The 14,884-nt window shown below is 36.0% G+C and overlaps 1 protein-coding gene across 1 annotated transcript in view; it reads left to right on the top strand.

Annotated features, from left to right (window-relative positions):
* Nucleotides 1-548: 548 nt before the first annotated feature.
* Nucleotides 549-14,884, top strand: part of NWD2 (NACHT and WD repeat domain containing 2) — a 36,970-nt gene continuing 22,634 nt past the window's right edge. Inside the window, exons 1-3 of the mRNA XM_029087317.1 lie at nt 549-717; nt 2,930-3,018; nt 7,381-7,497. Of these exons, the coding sequence (XP_028943150.1) occupies nt 549-717; nt 2,930-3,018; nt 7,381-7,497 (375 nt within the window). The remainder of the gene's footprint in view (nt 718-2,929; nt 3,019-7,380; nt 7,498-14,884) is intronic.

Genomic DNA, 14,884 nt, shown 5'->3' with positions numbered 1-14,884 from the left:
ACACAGGTAGCTTTTATCACAAGGTACAGCAACACCGTTCAGTACAGTGACTCTAAGCTGGTGCTGCGAAAAGTTGCTTTGGAGCCAAGCTAATACTGCTGCGTCAGTACAATGCAACCCTCTGGGTAATTAGCCTTGTTAGCTGTGTACTACATTCTGCAAGAAAAGGTTCACTTAGGCACTGAAGTATGAGAGAAAATTAATGACTGTGGATCCTAAGGAGGGAGCAACTCATCCATCTCTCTCTTCCTTATGTACTAATTCAGGCAGCTCTGGGCTGAGAGCGTTGGGTTTTGTACTCCACTCCTAAATATTTTTAGCATGCACCTGTATTCATCCAGATCTGAAGTACATTTCTGAGGTGAATCTCTTGATCATCACTATCTAATGTACTTTGACTCACATCATAGAGCAGACTTGGTGTGCATGAACTGTGTTCCTTTTGGATGAAAAACAGGAAGATAACTCCAGGATCTCACTTAAGGCACTCCAAACATTTGTGGGGTTTGGGCCCAATCCAAAGTAAAATCCTCTGAAATACATAGGACATGGATATTGGCTCCTTGCCACCAGTTATTTTATCCTATAGTTTTGCTCCCACAGACCCACATGCAAAAGTCTACCCAGGCACTCTACGAGGGGTCTGGATGACTAAGCCAAACCTGCAGGTTCTTCTGAGAGACAGGATCGCTGCTGGTTGCAAGGGGGACTCAGGAGGTCATCTGGGCTAACCTCCCTCTTGAAGTGCTTCAAACAGTAGCTTGGTCAACCATTAACTTGTCTAGTCGAGTCTTGGGGAGAGGTCCAAGGACAGAGGAGCTTCTCCTAGTGTCCAGCCTGAACTTCTCAAGCTGTAATATGTTGTTGTTACCTTTGTTGTAAAGTACCTTGTTGTACCTGACGCTGACATAAAGACCTTGGCTCCATCATCTTTGTAAGTGCCTTAGAAGTAGTTGTAGGCTGTGGTTAGGTCCTCCTTACACTCTTTGCCAGACTAAACAAGCCCAGATCCCTCAATCTCCCCTTATAAGCAATATGCTTTTGGCCACCAGCCATCTCAGTAGCCTCTCCACTTTCCTCCCCATCCTCCTGATTTGGAGTGCCCAGAGGAGCACACAGCACTCCTGGTGCAGCCTGTTCAGTAACCGGGAGAAGAGGGTAATAACTTCCTGAGAGGGAAATGAGGAGAGAGGGAGTGAGGCCACACTCCTCCACATGTAAGCCAGAGCGGGGTCTGACTTGTTTGCAGTGTTCAAATTGGATATATAAAAGCTGTGCACTGCAGATTTAGGATCTTGCCTTGAATGGCGTGTCCACAATTGAATAGAAAGCTTGCAATAGAGCAAGGACTTGACTAATGTTTCTGGACTGTTCTTTGTCTTCAGAACACATTAGCATAGTTAGTATATTTTAAACCATGAAATTATAAATACATAATGTTGTTGCACCTAGAGAGGATGTTTTATGAAAACTACTATGCCTTTGTCCGTTTTCCCCATCAAAAACTTGTGAAGGAAGAACTGTGGTAATTCAGATGAATTGGATCAAGTTCATGGCTGTACTTTGCAGCCTTTGTGCTATAGCCTTTTTACCTTGATGCAGATTTCGTAAGAAATACTTTCTCTGGAGCTGTTCTGGATTGTTTTCTGTTTATAGAGATAAATGGTAATTATAGCACACATTTATGTAATATTTCAAAGGTCTATTCAAATATTAAGAAGGATATTGAGATTTTGGTATAATTAATTAAATTACAGATTTCCTACTCTCCTAGAATTGTCAAAATAAGAAAGAATATGTGACCACAATTCTATGAACAGACCTGACTTGGATGTATCAGCTGAGGCTCTGATAAACAAAACATTGTTAGATTTGCACACATATCTCTGGTTTACAACAATATGGGGATTGTTAAATCAATTTTAACCTATTGTTCTGTTTCAGTGCAGTTATACAAATATTGCTTTAACTGCAGTATGTGTTTTCCATCATTCATAAGTTAACACTGTTTATTTTTCATCACATGGCACTCAGATCTAGTAGTTTACAACAGTTGTGTTTTATTTTTGAAAATAACTTAGCAACAGTGTCAGCCATCTGTGTCGTAACTCAGCTGACACTGGTCACAATCTAGACCTAGCAAAATCCATCACATATCTTGGTCTTCCTGGGAGAGACAGTGAAATTTATCATCTATGCAAGATTTCATTACTAACCAAATTTCCTTGAAATTTGGCAGTATGTTTCTTGAGTGACATGTTTTATATAAATGTCTTCAGATTAATTTGCACAGACAGAACTTAATAATTTTGGCGTCATTGAAATATTGTACTTCGTTATCAAAACACATGTTATTTTGCATGGTGAGAATAACGTGATGTCAGAACTGCACATTTAGTATGATAGCAGGAATCACCTGAACAAAAAAAAAATACCACAAATAATGCTATTAACAGCTTTCTTCCTTTAAGATACTATCATCAGATTAAAGATGGTGAAGAAAGTAATAGTCTTTGACACAATGTCATTAATCCATGTTATTCATTTGCTTCTAACTATAGAGATCCATTTCATCTTTGGTATATCTCTTTGTTCCATGATGTTTCTAATTCGTAAAATTCGACTTCCTGAAAATTAAATAGAAGTCAAATTGATAAAGAAGTTCTGACTGCTGAATTACAAAATTCATGCAGCTGCACTGTATTGAAATATGCTGCAATATTAAGATGTGTATGAAGCCTAATGTTGCACATACAAACATACTTTTGTGTTTGTGTAAGATACAGTTTGGAGATTAAGTCCCAGCACTTGATTTTCATTAGGTTTGTGTGTGTTTTAAGGTCTCTTTTTATGTGATAAATCTATATTTCTGACTAAAAGAATAGAGTTCACATAAATATTGTTAATAACATCTTTTTCCCCAACACAGATACAATAGCAGAAAGGAATGCCCTAAGAGAACATGTGTATCCTAAGCTGAGAGAATTCTGCAGGGAAAACTATGGGCTGGAATTTCAGGTAGGTTTTGTTGTCTTGAATCTTGCATTACTTTTTCTTGAAATGAACTCTATTTAGAACAGATAACATTTTTAAATATCATTGGTAAAATAGAAAATTGCAAAAAATGTATTTCTTATATTAATTGTACTGAATTGCTGTACTTAAATTACATAATGTAACAGGCAGATTTGAGGTAAATTCTGAATAGATAAAAAAAACCACATGGTTTGACAATGCAACATTGCACTGGTAGTAAAAGCAATATAGCAACAAACTCATGGCTTTCACATTAGAAAGTTAATGAAACCACCTCTGTTTTAGATATTCCAAGTATTTAAGAAGAAATAATGTTATATCTCAATTACCATGTTGTACCTCTGGAAACCATACTTAAATTAATGCAACCTATTTTTAATTTAATGTAATCATAATTGAAGTAGCACCATCTGTATATTCACATAATTGTTACATTATATCAACTAGCTACAGGTTTGTCTTCTACCGTAAAGCGAAAAATAATTTAACCAAGTGAATATTTAAACTGATTACCAAAATGAATTGAATGTGGGATATTTCTATTGCAATAATATAAAAGGAAATTTGATTCCTTTATTGTTACTTATAAATTTCCCATTGCTTCAGTCAGTTCATGTTTTCCTTTGTGTTACAGAAGACATAGACCCATCCACATCTTTGGTAAGAGCCAATTGGTAATAAATACAGTTGCATTTGACTTAAAACACGTGAGTTTGGCATCACAGTTAAAGTCACTGGTACTTTAAGTCACGCATATCCTAATTCACAGTTCATTTAAGTCCTCTAGTAAAGTCCTGTATATGTCAGCAGGCTTGGAACTGGCTCTCTGCTAAGGGAAACAAATACAGCTTGCGATGTTGTAAAAATGTTGTTCAGTCTTTTAAAAATTCAGTTCTATATCTTCAAATCTTCCTCACATACTAGTATTAACCCCCCATCTTAGGGGCCCCAAAAACTCAGCTCTCCAGAGTGTAGCTTACTTGGAGACACCTAATGCCTTTTATGCAACATCCTGTTCCTCGCAGTGTATTATTCTTGATGCACATGCAGCTGGTTTTTAATCAAAATAACAAGTTCTTAAATTAGGATATTTGTTTTTAATTCCCTGAGTCACAGTGGAGTTGCTGAATCTGCATGGTGGTAAATTCCAGAGTGAATTTTGATGATGGCTATAAAATAATTTCATCTGAAGGTCCTAACTCATAAGCTGATTGGGAAGTCCCGGCTGCAGTGATACATGCAAGGAATAGCAAAAGATATTTAAATAACAAAGCAGTTTTCTCCTGTTACTACCATGTGATATTAATGGAAAATATAAACTCTTTATTTTTTAGTTATCTTTGAGGAGACATCTCAGTGACAGAGAGCAAATGTCTCTTACAAGTAGATCATAGCCCACTGAATTCTTTGTGAGAGGAAACGTCTCTCCTCAGATGGATTGTAATATAGTCTCTAGGGAAGGAATAATTAAGTTTACTCTAGTTGATATTCATGGAAGCAAATTATTTTATTATATAGTTTCATCACCAGGAGCATCCTTATGTGATATGAGAGACAGCTCCACTGACACATTTCTGAAAACAGCTAGAAAGATATCACATTTCTGTGGAAGCAAAGTAGGAAAACTTGTACAAAAAATTACCAAGGGAAAGTAGTAAAGCATTACTGGAGAAGAGTCTAAGGGAGACTTTGTCAAAACATTTTTTTTTTCCTTTTCCATTCCTGATACACTGAGTTTCTTAGGTTAGTGTGCAAAATCAAGACTACAGTTTTTAGTGCAGTGGTGTCAAGAAAGTATTATGTACTTTTCAGATACAGGGATAAACGTATATTTCCCTGTACAGAGCAGAACACATAACTTTTCATCCTGATATGTAATCTTCTACTGACCAAACAAGAACTACCTTGCTTGTGACTATACTAAGAAAGCTCTGTAATATCAGGTGTCCTGAAGATGCCCTCTTCCTGATAAATCATGAGCAAAATGAAATGCATTTGAGTACATTCATTGCTCCAGCTTCTGCTGAGTCTTCTGGCTGCACTGATAAGTGTTTCAGTTGTTGCAAAGCGTGAGATCTGTCAGGCATCCTCAGGTTGGTGGGAGTTGTTAGGGAACACAACCACCATGTGTTTGCAAGGAGAACTGAATATATTCAAATCACTTTATAAATTTGTTTGCTAGATGTACTTCCTTTTCCATTGAATCAGAAAGTATTTCTGAAAAACAGGTATTGGTGAAGACAGAAAGCAAGTAAGCTGAGAAGAAGATTCTCAGGGTGAATGGTGTTTTGTACTTACCAATATTACAATAGCTTATTTTTAGGGGAGGACAAAGAGGTTAAAGAAAGTAGTTGTAATAGAAAATTTTTGGAGGATAACTAGGATAACTATGAGCAGCATACTCTTTTCCTCTTGGGAACAATGAACTGTTTCAAATAATTTTCACCATGTGATATAGGGTAGAAGGAAAGTGGAATTTTGCATAAATGAATTTTTTTAGTGTTTTTTTAAGCACTTGGAAGCACTAAAGATAAAATTATTTCATTTCCTTAGAAAAATCTGTCGTACTGTAAGAGTGGTAGGACAAAAGCTAAAATAAGCAAAAGGAAACACTGAATTAGGAATGAAAAGGCTGTGTCAGGTGACTAGTGTGAAACTGAACTAGACCAGTGTCAGTCCATTGTGTCTAAATAGCTTTTGCACAGCGCACTGGTTGTCATCTCACATTGGAGCCTTAGTGAAAGTTAGAGTGGGTGTTTGTCACACAGTGTTTCCAAGTGTAAGTAAAAACGTACTTCAACATCAGATACAGTTGTCTTCTTGTTCTATTTCTTTAATTTTGTAAATACTATTTATTTTATTCAGTGTAAAGAATAACCAGTGAGGCCCTCATTTTGAAATTCTTGGTGTCTTCAGAGGTTTGATGGCTAAACTATTTCCTCTTGCTGGACAAAATTGTAACACGTTAAGATACTATGTGCCAAAATTGTGTTACCCCATAAAAATAATCTGTAATGTTATAACACACAGAAGGCAGCTGCTTAGCCCCTATAATATCTGCTATCCACAGAATTTTCTATTCACATTTACAGAATTAACATGATTTCTGAACAGTTAATTAAAATAGAAATTGCTTTTATGTTTCAGATTAACTTGAGCAGCACAATAAATTAATTCAACCAGTAATTCAGATTTTTTTACTGCATGCTAAGATGTTCTTATTTTATTACTAGAATACTTAAGCACTATCTTACATCATTCAAGTAATCAGACAGCTGAATACAATGTGAAGTTCCATAATGAAGTCATATAGATAAATAACAGAAAAGCGGGAGGAAGAAGGGAACACTTTTTTCCTAATGAGACTAAAAGAGTAAAGGACAGAGAAGAAATAGGTGGAAATGGGGGAAATAGGAAGGCTGCTTAGATGCAGTTTTGTAAAGCAGAATCTACTTGTTCCAGTGAAATTTTCGGTCAGTTTCTGTAAAAAATAAAGACATTAAGTGTATATTCTTATTAAATGTATATTGGCAGTGTAAGTTACAGTGCATTCTATACATTGGGCTATTTCCCTATTCTTTTAAATTAAATTTCCCACAGTAAGAATTCAGCCTTTTAGTTAAAATGTGTAGTGAAATCACACTTCATTCTGTAATTTCTTAAAATAAGTTTAACATCCATATTCCAATTTCTTCCACAAGTTTGTTGGCAACTTATTACCATCACAAAACTGAGTCTGTAACTACAGATGAAAGGCTGGGCAGCAAGCTCTCTGCTATTGCATATCTATAAAATCTCCGATTCCAAAGTAACAAAGACCAGCTAACAAAGGAAGTACGATATTACAGAACCACACATATTCTTTCTTTTGAGCCATTTGCATAGGATGAGTTCATATCCTGTGGATACAAGTGGCACAGCCTGTCAAGTCGTGATCTTGACTGTGATCTACAGCAAAACTCCCATTAATTTCCATGGAGCCAGGATTTTATCAATGCTTTTGTTATTATTCTTACCTAGCCATTATATGCAATCTAGTAGGAAATAAAGACTACATCAAATCAAGATCTTGTCATGCTAATCTCTGCCAAAAAAAAAAAAAAAAAAGAATATGAAATGAGAGACTGTCCCAGGAGGGACTATCTGGGAGGGAAAATAAGAGGCTTGAACTGTCATTTACCTAAGGAACCCCTGCCAGTCTGTGTGAGGATATAGACTTCTTTGCCTTTTACTGCACTGCAGAGCAATGCTTAGCAGTACATATAATGTTGAGAAAGCTAATTTTTAATTTGATAGGTAGAAAGGGCATATGATTAAGTAACAAAGTTGCATACTATTTTCCAGGTCATAGACTTATACTGGGGAGTTGAAGCAGATGAATGGGACAGTCCTGAGCTGCAGAAGACTCGTATGAAGCTGTTAGAAGATTGCTTGAAAAGTTCTGCAGGTCCATGTTTTGTTGTGGGTATAAAAATAATGTTCTACTTTACAACAAAAATATAATGTTAGCTATCCTAACATGCACGATTCAGTAACAAATGTGTTCTTCTTTCTAAAATATTTTATATTCCTCACTGTGTGTTTGCTATACTGTACCCAAATGTTTCCCTATACAGCACTCTAGATTAATAGTGATTACTCAGTATTAGTGGAGAGGAAAGAGAGGAATCCTCTTTCTAATCCTCTCCACTAATATCCTCTCCACTAATATTCATGATCAGCCCCCATAGCAAGATGAGTTTAGAAACCACAAGGTATGACTGTACTACTGTCACAAAAGAAGTATGAACTACTTGTTTAATGAGGCCACTGTTAATTAATTCTTGGCACTTCTCACACATGCATTTTTGGCTGGCTTAGAAGGACTGACCTACAAAAAAACAGCAGCGGTGAAGAACTACCTGCTCTGACCTGCATTTTGCTGTTTCAAGTCATAAATCCAGGACAAGTTAAGATGCCAGGTATTAGAGTGTGAAAAAACTGGAGGTCAGTGACAAACTGAGAAGGCTCTGAGTCTTTGTGTTTTTCCTACTGTCTGCCTTCTCTTTACTGTTGCCAGAACAAGCGTTGCTTTTAGGATTCTTCAAAAGTCAGTAAAGCTGGCCAAAAATATTGATCTTCACTGGCTTTTCCCGTTAGGCCTAAAGGAAACACTGAATTAGTTTTACAGGAGTGGTTTATAAAGCTTTACATATTTACCTTAATGTCAGAGAGGTCTTTTTCTGTAGAGGAATCTGTTGTTTTACAGGAAGCTCAACAGTCTTCAGCTATCCCTCACAGCTTTTTCAGCTGAAGCAGTATGAATTTATGAAGTCATGCCAAACATTGTGTAGGGTTCTAATAGCTGAAAGGCACTGGGAGTAGACTGTATATAAAGTCCTGCCAGGTGTGCTTTTCTCCCTTCCAATGAATCATATAAAATAGCTTTTGCTGACACTGATTTTATATTAAATACACAATTCAGAGTAGTGTATTTTTTTTCTCTTTCTTCTGTGCTTAGAAAGATGTTTTGAGATTAACATAGTTAACTTGAAAAATATTTAAAGACTAGGTTAGTGCATGATATGCTGGCAAAAAATATGTGACTTCTGATAAATGCCTTTTCCTAGATTTTTAAAGAGTAGCATATTATCTTTATTGGTGAAGAGTAAGGCTGTTCTTCAACTTTCTGGGCAGATCTAGATAGAGGATCTCTCTAATAAGATTAGTTATTCAGTGGTATATACTGCATAATTAACAGCATCTATTAAAGCATCAAAACAGAAGACAAGATAATTTAGGAAGAACATGGGTTTATTTTTAATATGAGAAGTACTATGTGCAAGGGAGACTTCAGTGAAAGTACAAAGCCAAAATGAGTAGGATTTGCAATGATGAAGGATACTTTTCTAAAAGATAAATATTCATATTATTCCAAAACATATTTAATTTTTTATCAGTTGTCTTGAGGCTCCATCTTTGTGAGAAATAAATGGGGAATGTATGACAACTATTTTTCTATGCATAGTTGTAGGACTGCAGCAATATTAGGGTAAGTCTCAAGTTAAACTAACCTCTATAAAACTCCTCATTTGTGTTTCAGAAGACAACCAACATTCTTTTAAGACAAAGTGCTTGCAGAGAAAAAAATAGATATCCTGCCTACATCAGATAAATTCAGTTCCAGTTTCATTCTAGTGCTGTAGAAGTACCAGAGCATACAGGGCAAAAGACAAACTCGTTCAGTATCTATCCATCAGGCTGAATGTTTTCAAGTGAACATGCCTGATCCTACTTAACTAATTTTGTCAATTATACTTATTGTTAGTGTACATTTTACTAAATTAAAAGCATTTTGCTATTACATGTCTTTATTAAAAGTTTACAAGGATTGGTCTGAAAGTAAAAAAGCATTGCTTCTGTTTAGTGATGATATACTACTGATTGTCCTCTCCATAGTCACTTGTTTATTGCAACTGGAAGGGTAGTGGAAATGCTTGTCATTCAAACATCAAAGGACACCTGCCCCTCTCCTTTGACAGCTTTAGTTCCAACTTACAGGCCTTTGTTTTGATGTTAGACTTCAGTGGAAAACAATTTTAAGACCATGCCTTTGCTATTCCAAATTTTCTTTTCTATAATACATTTGCTAAGAAAATACTTTAGAAAAGATAGATTTCTCCTCTATACCTAAAAATAGGTAAGTGAACTCTAATTCTTAGACCTGTCATAATAAGGAGGAGTTCTGAAAAAACTGCAATAATTTTAAAGATTTAGCAAACTGAAACCACAGAATCCCATGGGGACAGAAGAAATACAAAAGGCTGGAGATCACTTCTCTCCATGCCAAAGATTAGACAAAGAGCAAGCTGTGGCATGTGTTGTCCTGTACTTTTATCACACACTCACGACCATCTTGCTGGCTCTGTTTCATTCACCTGCTTGCCTCACTCTGTTATTTAGCTTCAGAGCCCTGGGGAACAAAGGCTGTCCTGAGCACTTGACTGTAAAGAGCCCAGCACTGGGAGTACCAAATCTTGGCTGGGTTTGATGCTGTCATTACACTGTTTTTCACAAGCATACACTGGCTCAGATCTCTAGAAAGTCTGGGTAGCTTCCATGTTAGATGACTAAATATAGTCTTCTGGGTTTATTTTTCGACTTTTTGTCTTCCCTTTGATTTAAAAACAGAGTTGGAGCAGAAAGGCATGGTGTTTTTCCTGTAGCAACACCCAGTGTTCTTAGACATGGATGTTCTAAAATCTCTGACGGTGAAGGAAACTTCATCATGTACCTTTGCTGCATATTTTAGCAGCTCAGAATTTTGAAGCTGTTAAGAACTGCCTGCCTGATATTGTTACAAAGGAAAGAAATCAAGCCAAATCAGAAATTTTAAACAGAACAAAACACTTACCAAAGAGGTTTGATCAGTGAGACAACGACTTCAATATTCATTCCAGTGTGGGCCAGAGTAATAGCTCTCCCAGTGACTAGACTGGCAAAACTACAGAAATCTCTTTATGCACATTTGGGTTTTGCTCCGTTGTACCTTAGTGGGATGAGATTTATTTCATTTACATCATAAATTGAAGATGATTCTAGTCCACTGAGCATAATTAGTTTTAATTTATAATAACATAATTAAAAACTGACTTTGGCACTCCAGGCTTTGGGTAACTTCCCATTTCTTGAGAAAGTTCTATAAAATGTGACACTTCCATTCAGCTGGGAATTTTTTAACTTTTGAATTACCACTTTTTTAATTCAGGCACAAATCTGGGATTAAATCGGACTATTCAGAATTAACTACCAGATACTAGCAGATCAATTTTAGAAGGTATTTCTTTATGGCACTTTGTGATATCAGATGGAGAGAAAATGAAATTCAGTTCTTAAATTAGTGAAGTGCATAAGTTGGAAGTCCTAAGCTTTTCTTCAGATACGAAACAACAAAATCCAGATGCACACATATTAATAAGCACAAAGGAGGAAGCAGTTCTAAAAAAAAAATGGGTAGATCATTTCCTATGACACTGCCTTCAGGAATGTATGGTCCACCTCTTACCTATTGCGTGAGCTCTATCAACATTTGATCCAATTAAGGGAGAGGGGAATTGTTTGTTTTTTGGTTAAGTTAGTTTTTTTGTCTGGTTGTTGTTTTGCTGTTTAAAATCAGCACCTATTATACATGATCATTTAAAAACTCAGAGCCTTTACTGTATATAAATACATACCATGCTATTTTTGATCTACAGAATAATTTATCAAGATTTATTTACAAGGGGAAAAGTTATATTTCTGTGGGCAAAATACTTTCCATACAAATTTTATGCAGAAATCATATTGGTTGTCTCTGGAATCTACATGGGAAGATTGAAATGCAGTTTATTTTTTTTTAATTGTGAACTGCTTAAATTCTGCATTGCATAATGATACCAAAGACAAAATTCATTCAGTGCATCACTGGAACCTTTACATTTTGTTGGATTATGTTTCCTAGTAAATTCCTAAGAGACGGCAATACAGACAGGATGGTAGAGTGACAATAAAGGTTATATTATCATCCCATAACTAGTACTGATCATGAACAGGATTCATCTGTTATGGATCTAGTCTTGACACCTTTAACAACTAATAGAAGGATATAGGTACCTCCAGTAATATCTGAGTCATCTTCTGGATGACTCTTTCTCCATTAACAGCAAGGAGACACTAGGGAGTTACACTGCTAATTTAGGAACCCAAGTACAGTGCTTGATACCAGTTAAGGCCTTGAGCTATTTAGGGTGTCGTTAGTCCATAGTGATTATTTGCAGAATAACTTTACTGCCCTTTTATCAGAGTGGCCTAACTAATACTCCAGTACTAACCTGCTGTTGATTACACCTTAGCACAGATGAGAGAACTGGCAGGCTTCTCTGCACTTCTCTTCAAACACACCTTGCAATTTCTAACATGGGGGTGCTCTCTTCCATCTGCGCGGCACCACACAGTCTCTGCCTGAACTGCTGCTCTCGCATGACTATGTCCTGAAAAAATTGTAAAATGAAAGGCAGAAATGGAAATGAAATATTAGTTTGTCACCTATAGCACTTTGCTCAATTAAATATGTTTGGGTTTGTACAAACCTAAGAGATTCTCCCCTCCCATCATTCAGATCATCTGGTCCAAAGAATAGTAAAAACATTTCCTACCTACTCTGAACAGACATTGCAATTTACATTATCCCTCTCAAATTATTGACAGCTTGTTGTTAATTTCCGCATTAATGAACTATTAAAAAAGACCTGGCATTATAAAATTGGGATTCGAGTAGGATTTTAAAATAGTATGAGAAATTTACAATATTTGGCATGTCCTTAAGTTACCCTGATAGAAGATGAAATATGGTAAACTGAGTTAAATGTTTTTTACATCTCTGGATCTTTTTGTTCCTACAGTACATGCTTTAATCATTCCATGAAGTACACTGCTACTTGGTTCTCTTTTCTTAGTGCAAATGGTCGATAATTAATTCTGAGCGCATTCCAACTCAGAGAAAATTCAAAATTATATTACTCCAGCTCTGCTGAATCTCCTCAACTCCTGTTCCAGTTTGGATGTTACTTTATGGTTTATTCCTAATGTGAAAACTAAATATATACAGGTTCTGGAACACCTGAGTTACATTTTGCTTTTGCAGTCCTGGGAAGATTGTTGCACATTTTAAATTAGGGAGGCTAAAGTCAGTCAAATGTGTCTATAGTAAAACAGCCAGTTTAGGGGAAATGCTAAGCACCCAGTGCTCTTCGGGAATTCAGTAGTTACACGTGCTTGGTACATTTCAGAATTTAATTTTCCTCAAGGAAGCAGCTCCATATTTAGTTTTTAAGTGATTGAGGAGAAATAGCTGGAACCAGATGTGGCACAACAGCCCACCTCTTCCAATAAAGTATATTCCTAGAAACAAATATCAAACTATGAATTTTCTTCTCACTCCGCATCTGATTCAGAACCCATCCAAATAACAACTCCCTCTAACATAAGTGGGTTTGAGGTCATACAGCGTATCAGGAATGGCTCCATGGGACCTCGTGGCATTAATCTCAAGTGCAGTGTATGTCTGCAGACACTAATCTTGTTTTAGATGGACTTGGCCAACAGGAAGGGTTTTTTTCTGTGAATGTCAAAGTAGAGCTCTGTATATTTTTTTAAATCCTTCAGAATACCAAAAGTTATTAAATTTTAAAGACACAGTATGCAACTGTCTCCTCAGCAAGCCTTGGTCTTCTTCCACAGCCTCCAGACTAACAGGCAAAGGATGTATATCCCTTTCCATGTTGTTTGTCTCTGAACAACACACATACATACACACAGAGTGGAATCAAGCATGAGGTGATATTATGATTAAGCTCTTGTAAGTGAGTTCCTCGATCTGCTTTAGAGCTGGGAATGTATTTTCCTGTGAATCATCTCTGATTCTCTAAATCTACAATCTAGGGTCTAAAAATGCTTACCCATTTTTTAAACATAATCCATTGAAATTAACTACAAGATTCATCAGGCAGCTTTCCCACGGAACATAGAAACTGCATGATTTTTGATGTAGTCTTAAAATAGCTTGCATTTTCAGCCGACAGTCAGAAGACTGTACATATTTTCTGCTAAGTCATTGTATTTCTTTTTCTTGACATAAATAGAATTTTTGGTGCTGCCTTCCAGAAGGGTTAAGTATTATATTTAATCTAAATTACCGTATTAGTGAGAACAAGATTAGCATGAACTCAAATTTCCATCATTCTATGTGTAATTTATAGAGGAAGAAATAGGCTGCATGAGATTTTTGAGATTTATTTTCTCTTGACCCGCAAGAGCTTTACCAAACCACCTTCTGAGGTATTATTGTAATTAGCTAGATATAACTAGATGTAACAGATGGCTGTTCTGCAGAAGTGTGGTTGGGGGTGGGGGGGCTGAAATCCTAAACATGGAGACTGCAAATATAAGTAAACTACATGTTCTTTTCTTGTTAACTGTTTTGCATAGTGTATAAATTACTTTAATGTTTAAAACTGTTTTAAAAGAATCTTGAATAGTAGTGCTACTCATGGCTGGAAAAACTGCATCACCTGGCCACATACTGCCTCTCAGTCATGCCATTGTATGGCATAGGCAAGATAGTGTTTTTATTGAGAGAAGTATTATGACCTGATGTTCTTTGCAATATTTCATTCATTTCTCATAGGGATTGGCTGCAGAATTTTTAAACATTTAGCTAATAACTTGACCTATTACCTGCAGGCAGTATTTAGTATTTAGTGCTTGTACACTTAACCATTAATTTTAGGTCTGATTACCTTTTAGTTAAAAATTAGTATTAGAAAAGGCATGAAGATAGCCCAATACAAAGCTACTATAGGTAAGGTATCTATGCCATTCTTGAAGAAGTATGGTAAGTGAAAGCTAAGAGGATTTATAAAGGTGGTTTTTTCCATCTATATTATAAATGGAAAACTAATATTGGGTAGTATTGAAGAACAATAGTTTTTGAAATATGCAGTTCTGAAGGTGGCTTTATTAAAAGATGGATTTATATTTAATATAAATTAAATTATTAGAGTTAACATTCTCATTGTAATATTTGGTTATGTGAACTAAATGTAAAGATTGTTGACACTCTGGATACTTCAAGTAATGCTAATCTTCATCAGCCACAATCTTTGTCAAGTGTGTAAAGGGTGTGGTTTATGAAGCCAAGGAAAGCTTTAATCTCTGTTATCACAGTGCTTGCTTTAGTCATTTTCCTTCGGTTCAGCTTTTTGAAGATTCCGTCCACATTTTTCTTTCTCTCCTTAACTGTTATTACAGTTTAGACTATTAGTTCCTTTCA

Source organism: Antrostomus carolinensis, unplaced genomic scaffold (genome assembly GCF_000700745.2).
Source record: "Antrostomus carolinensis isolate BGI_N321 unplaced genomic scaffold, ASM70074v2 scaffold18151, whole genome shotgun sequence".
NCBI lineage: Eukaryota > Metazoa > Chordata > Aves > Caprimulgiformes > Caprimulgidae > Antrostomus > Antrostomus carolinensis.
The sequence above is the reverse complement of the archived record's forward strand: the minus strand, read 5'-3'. Positions and strand labels throughout refer to the sequence as shown.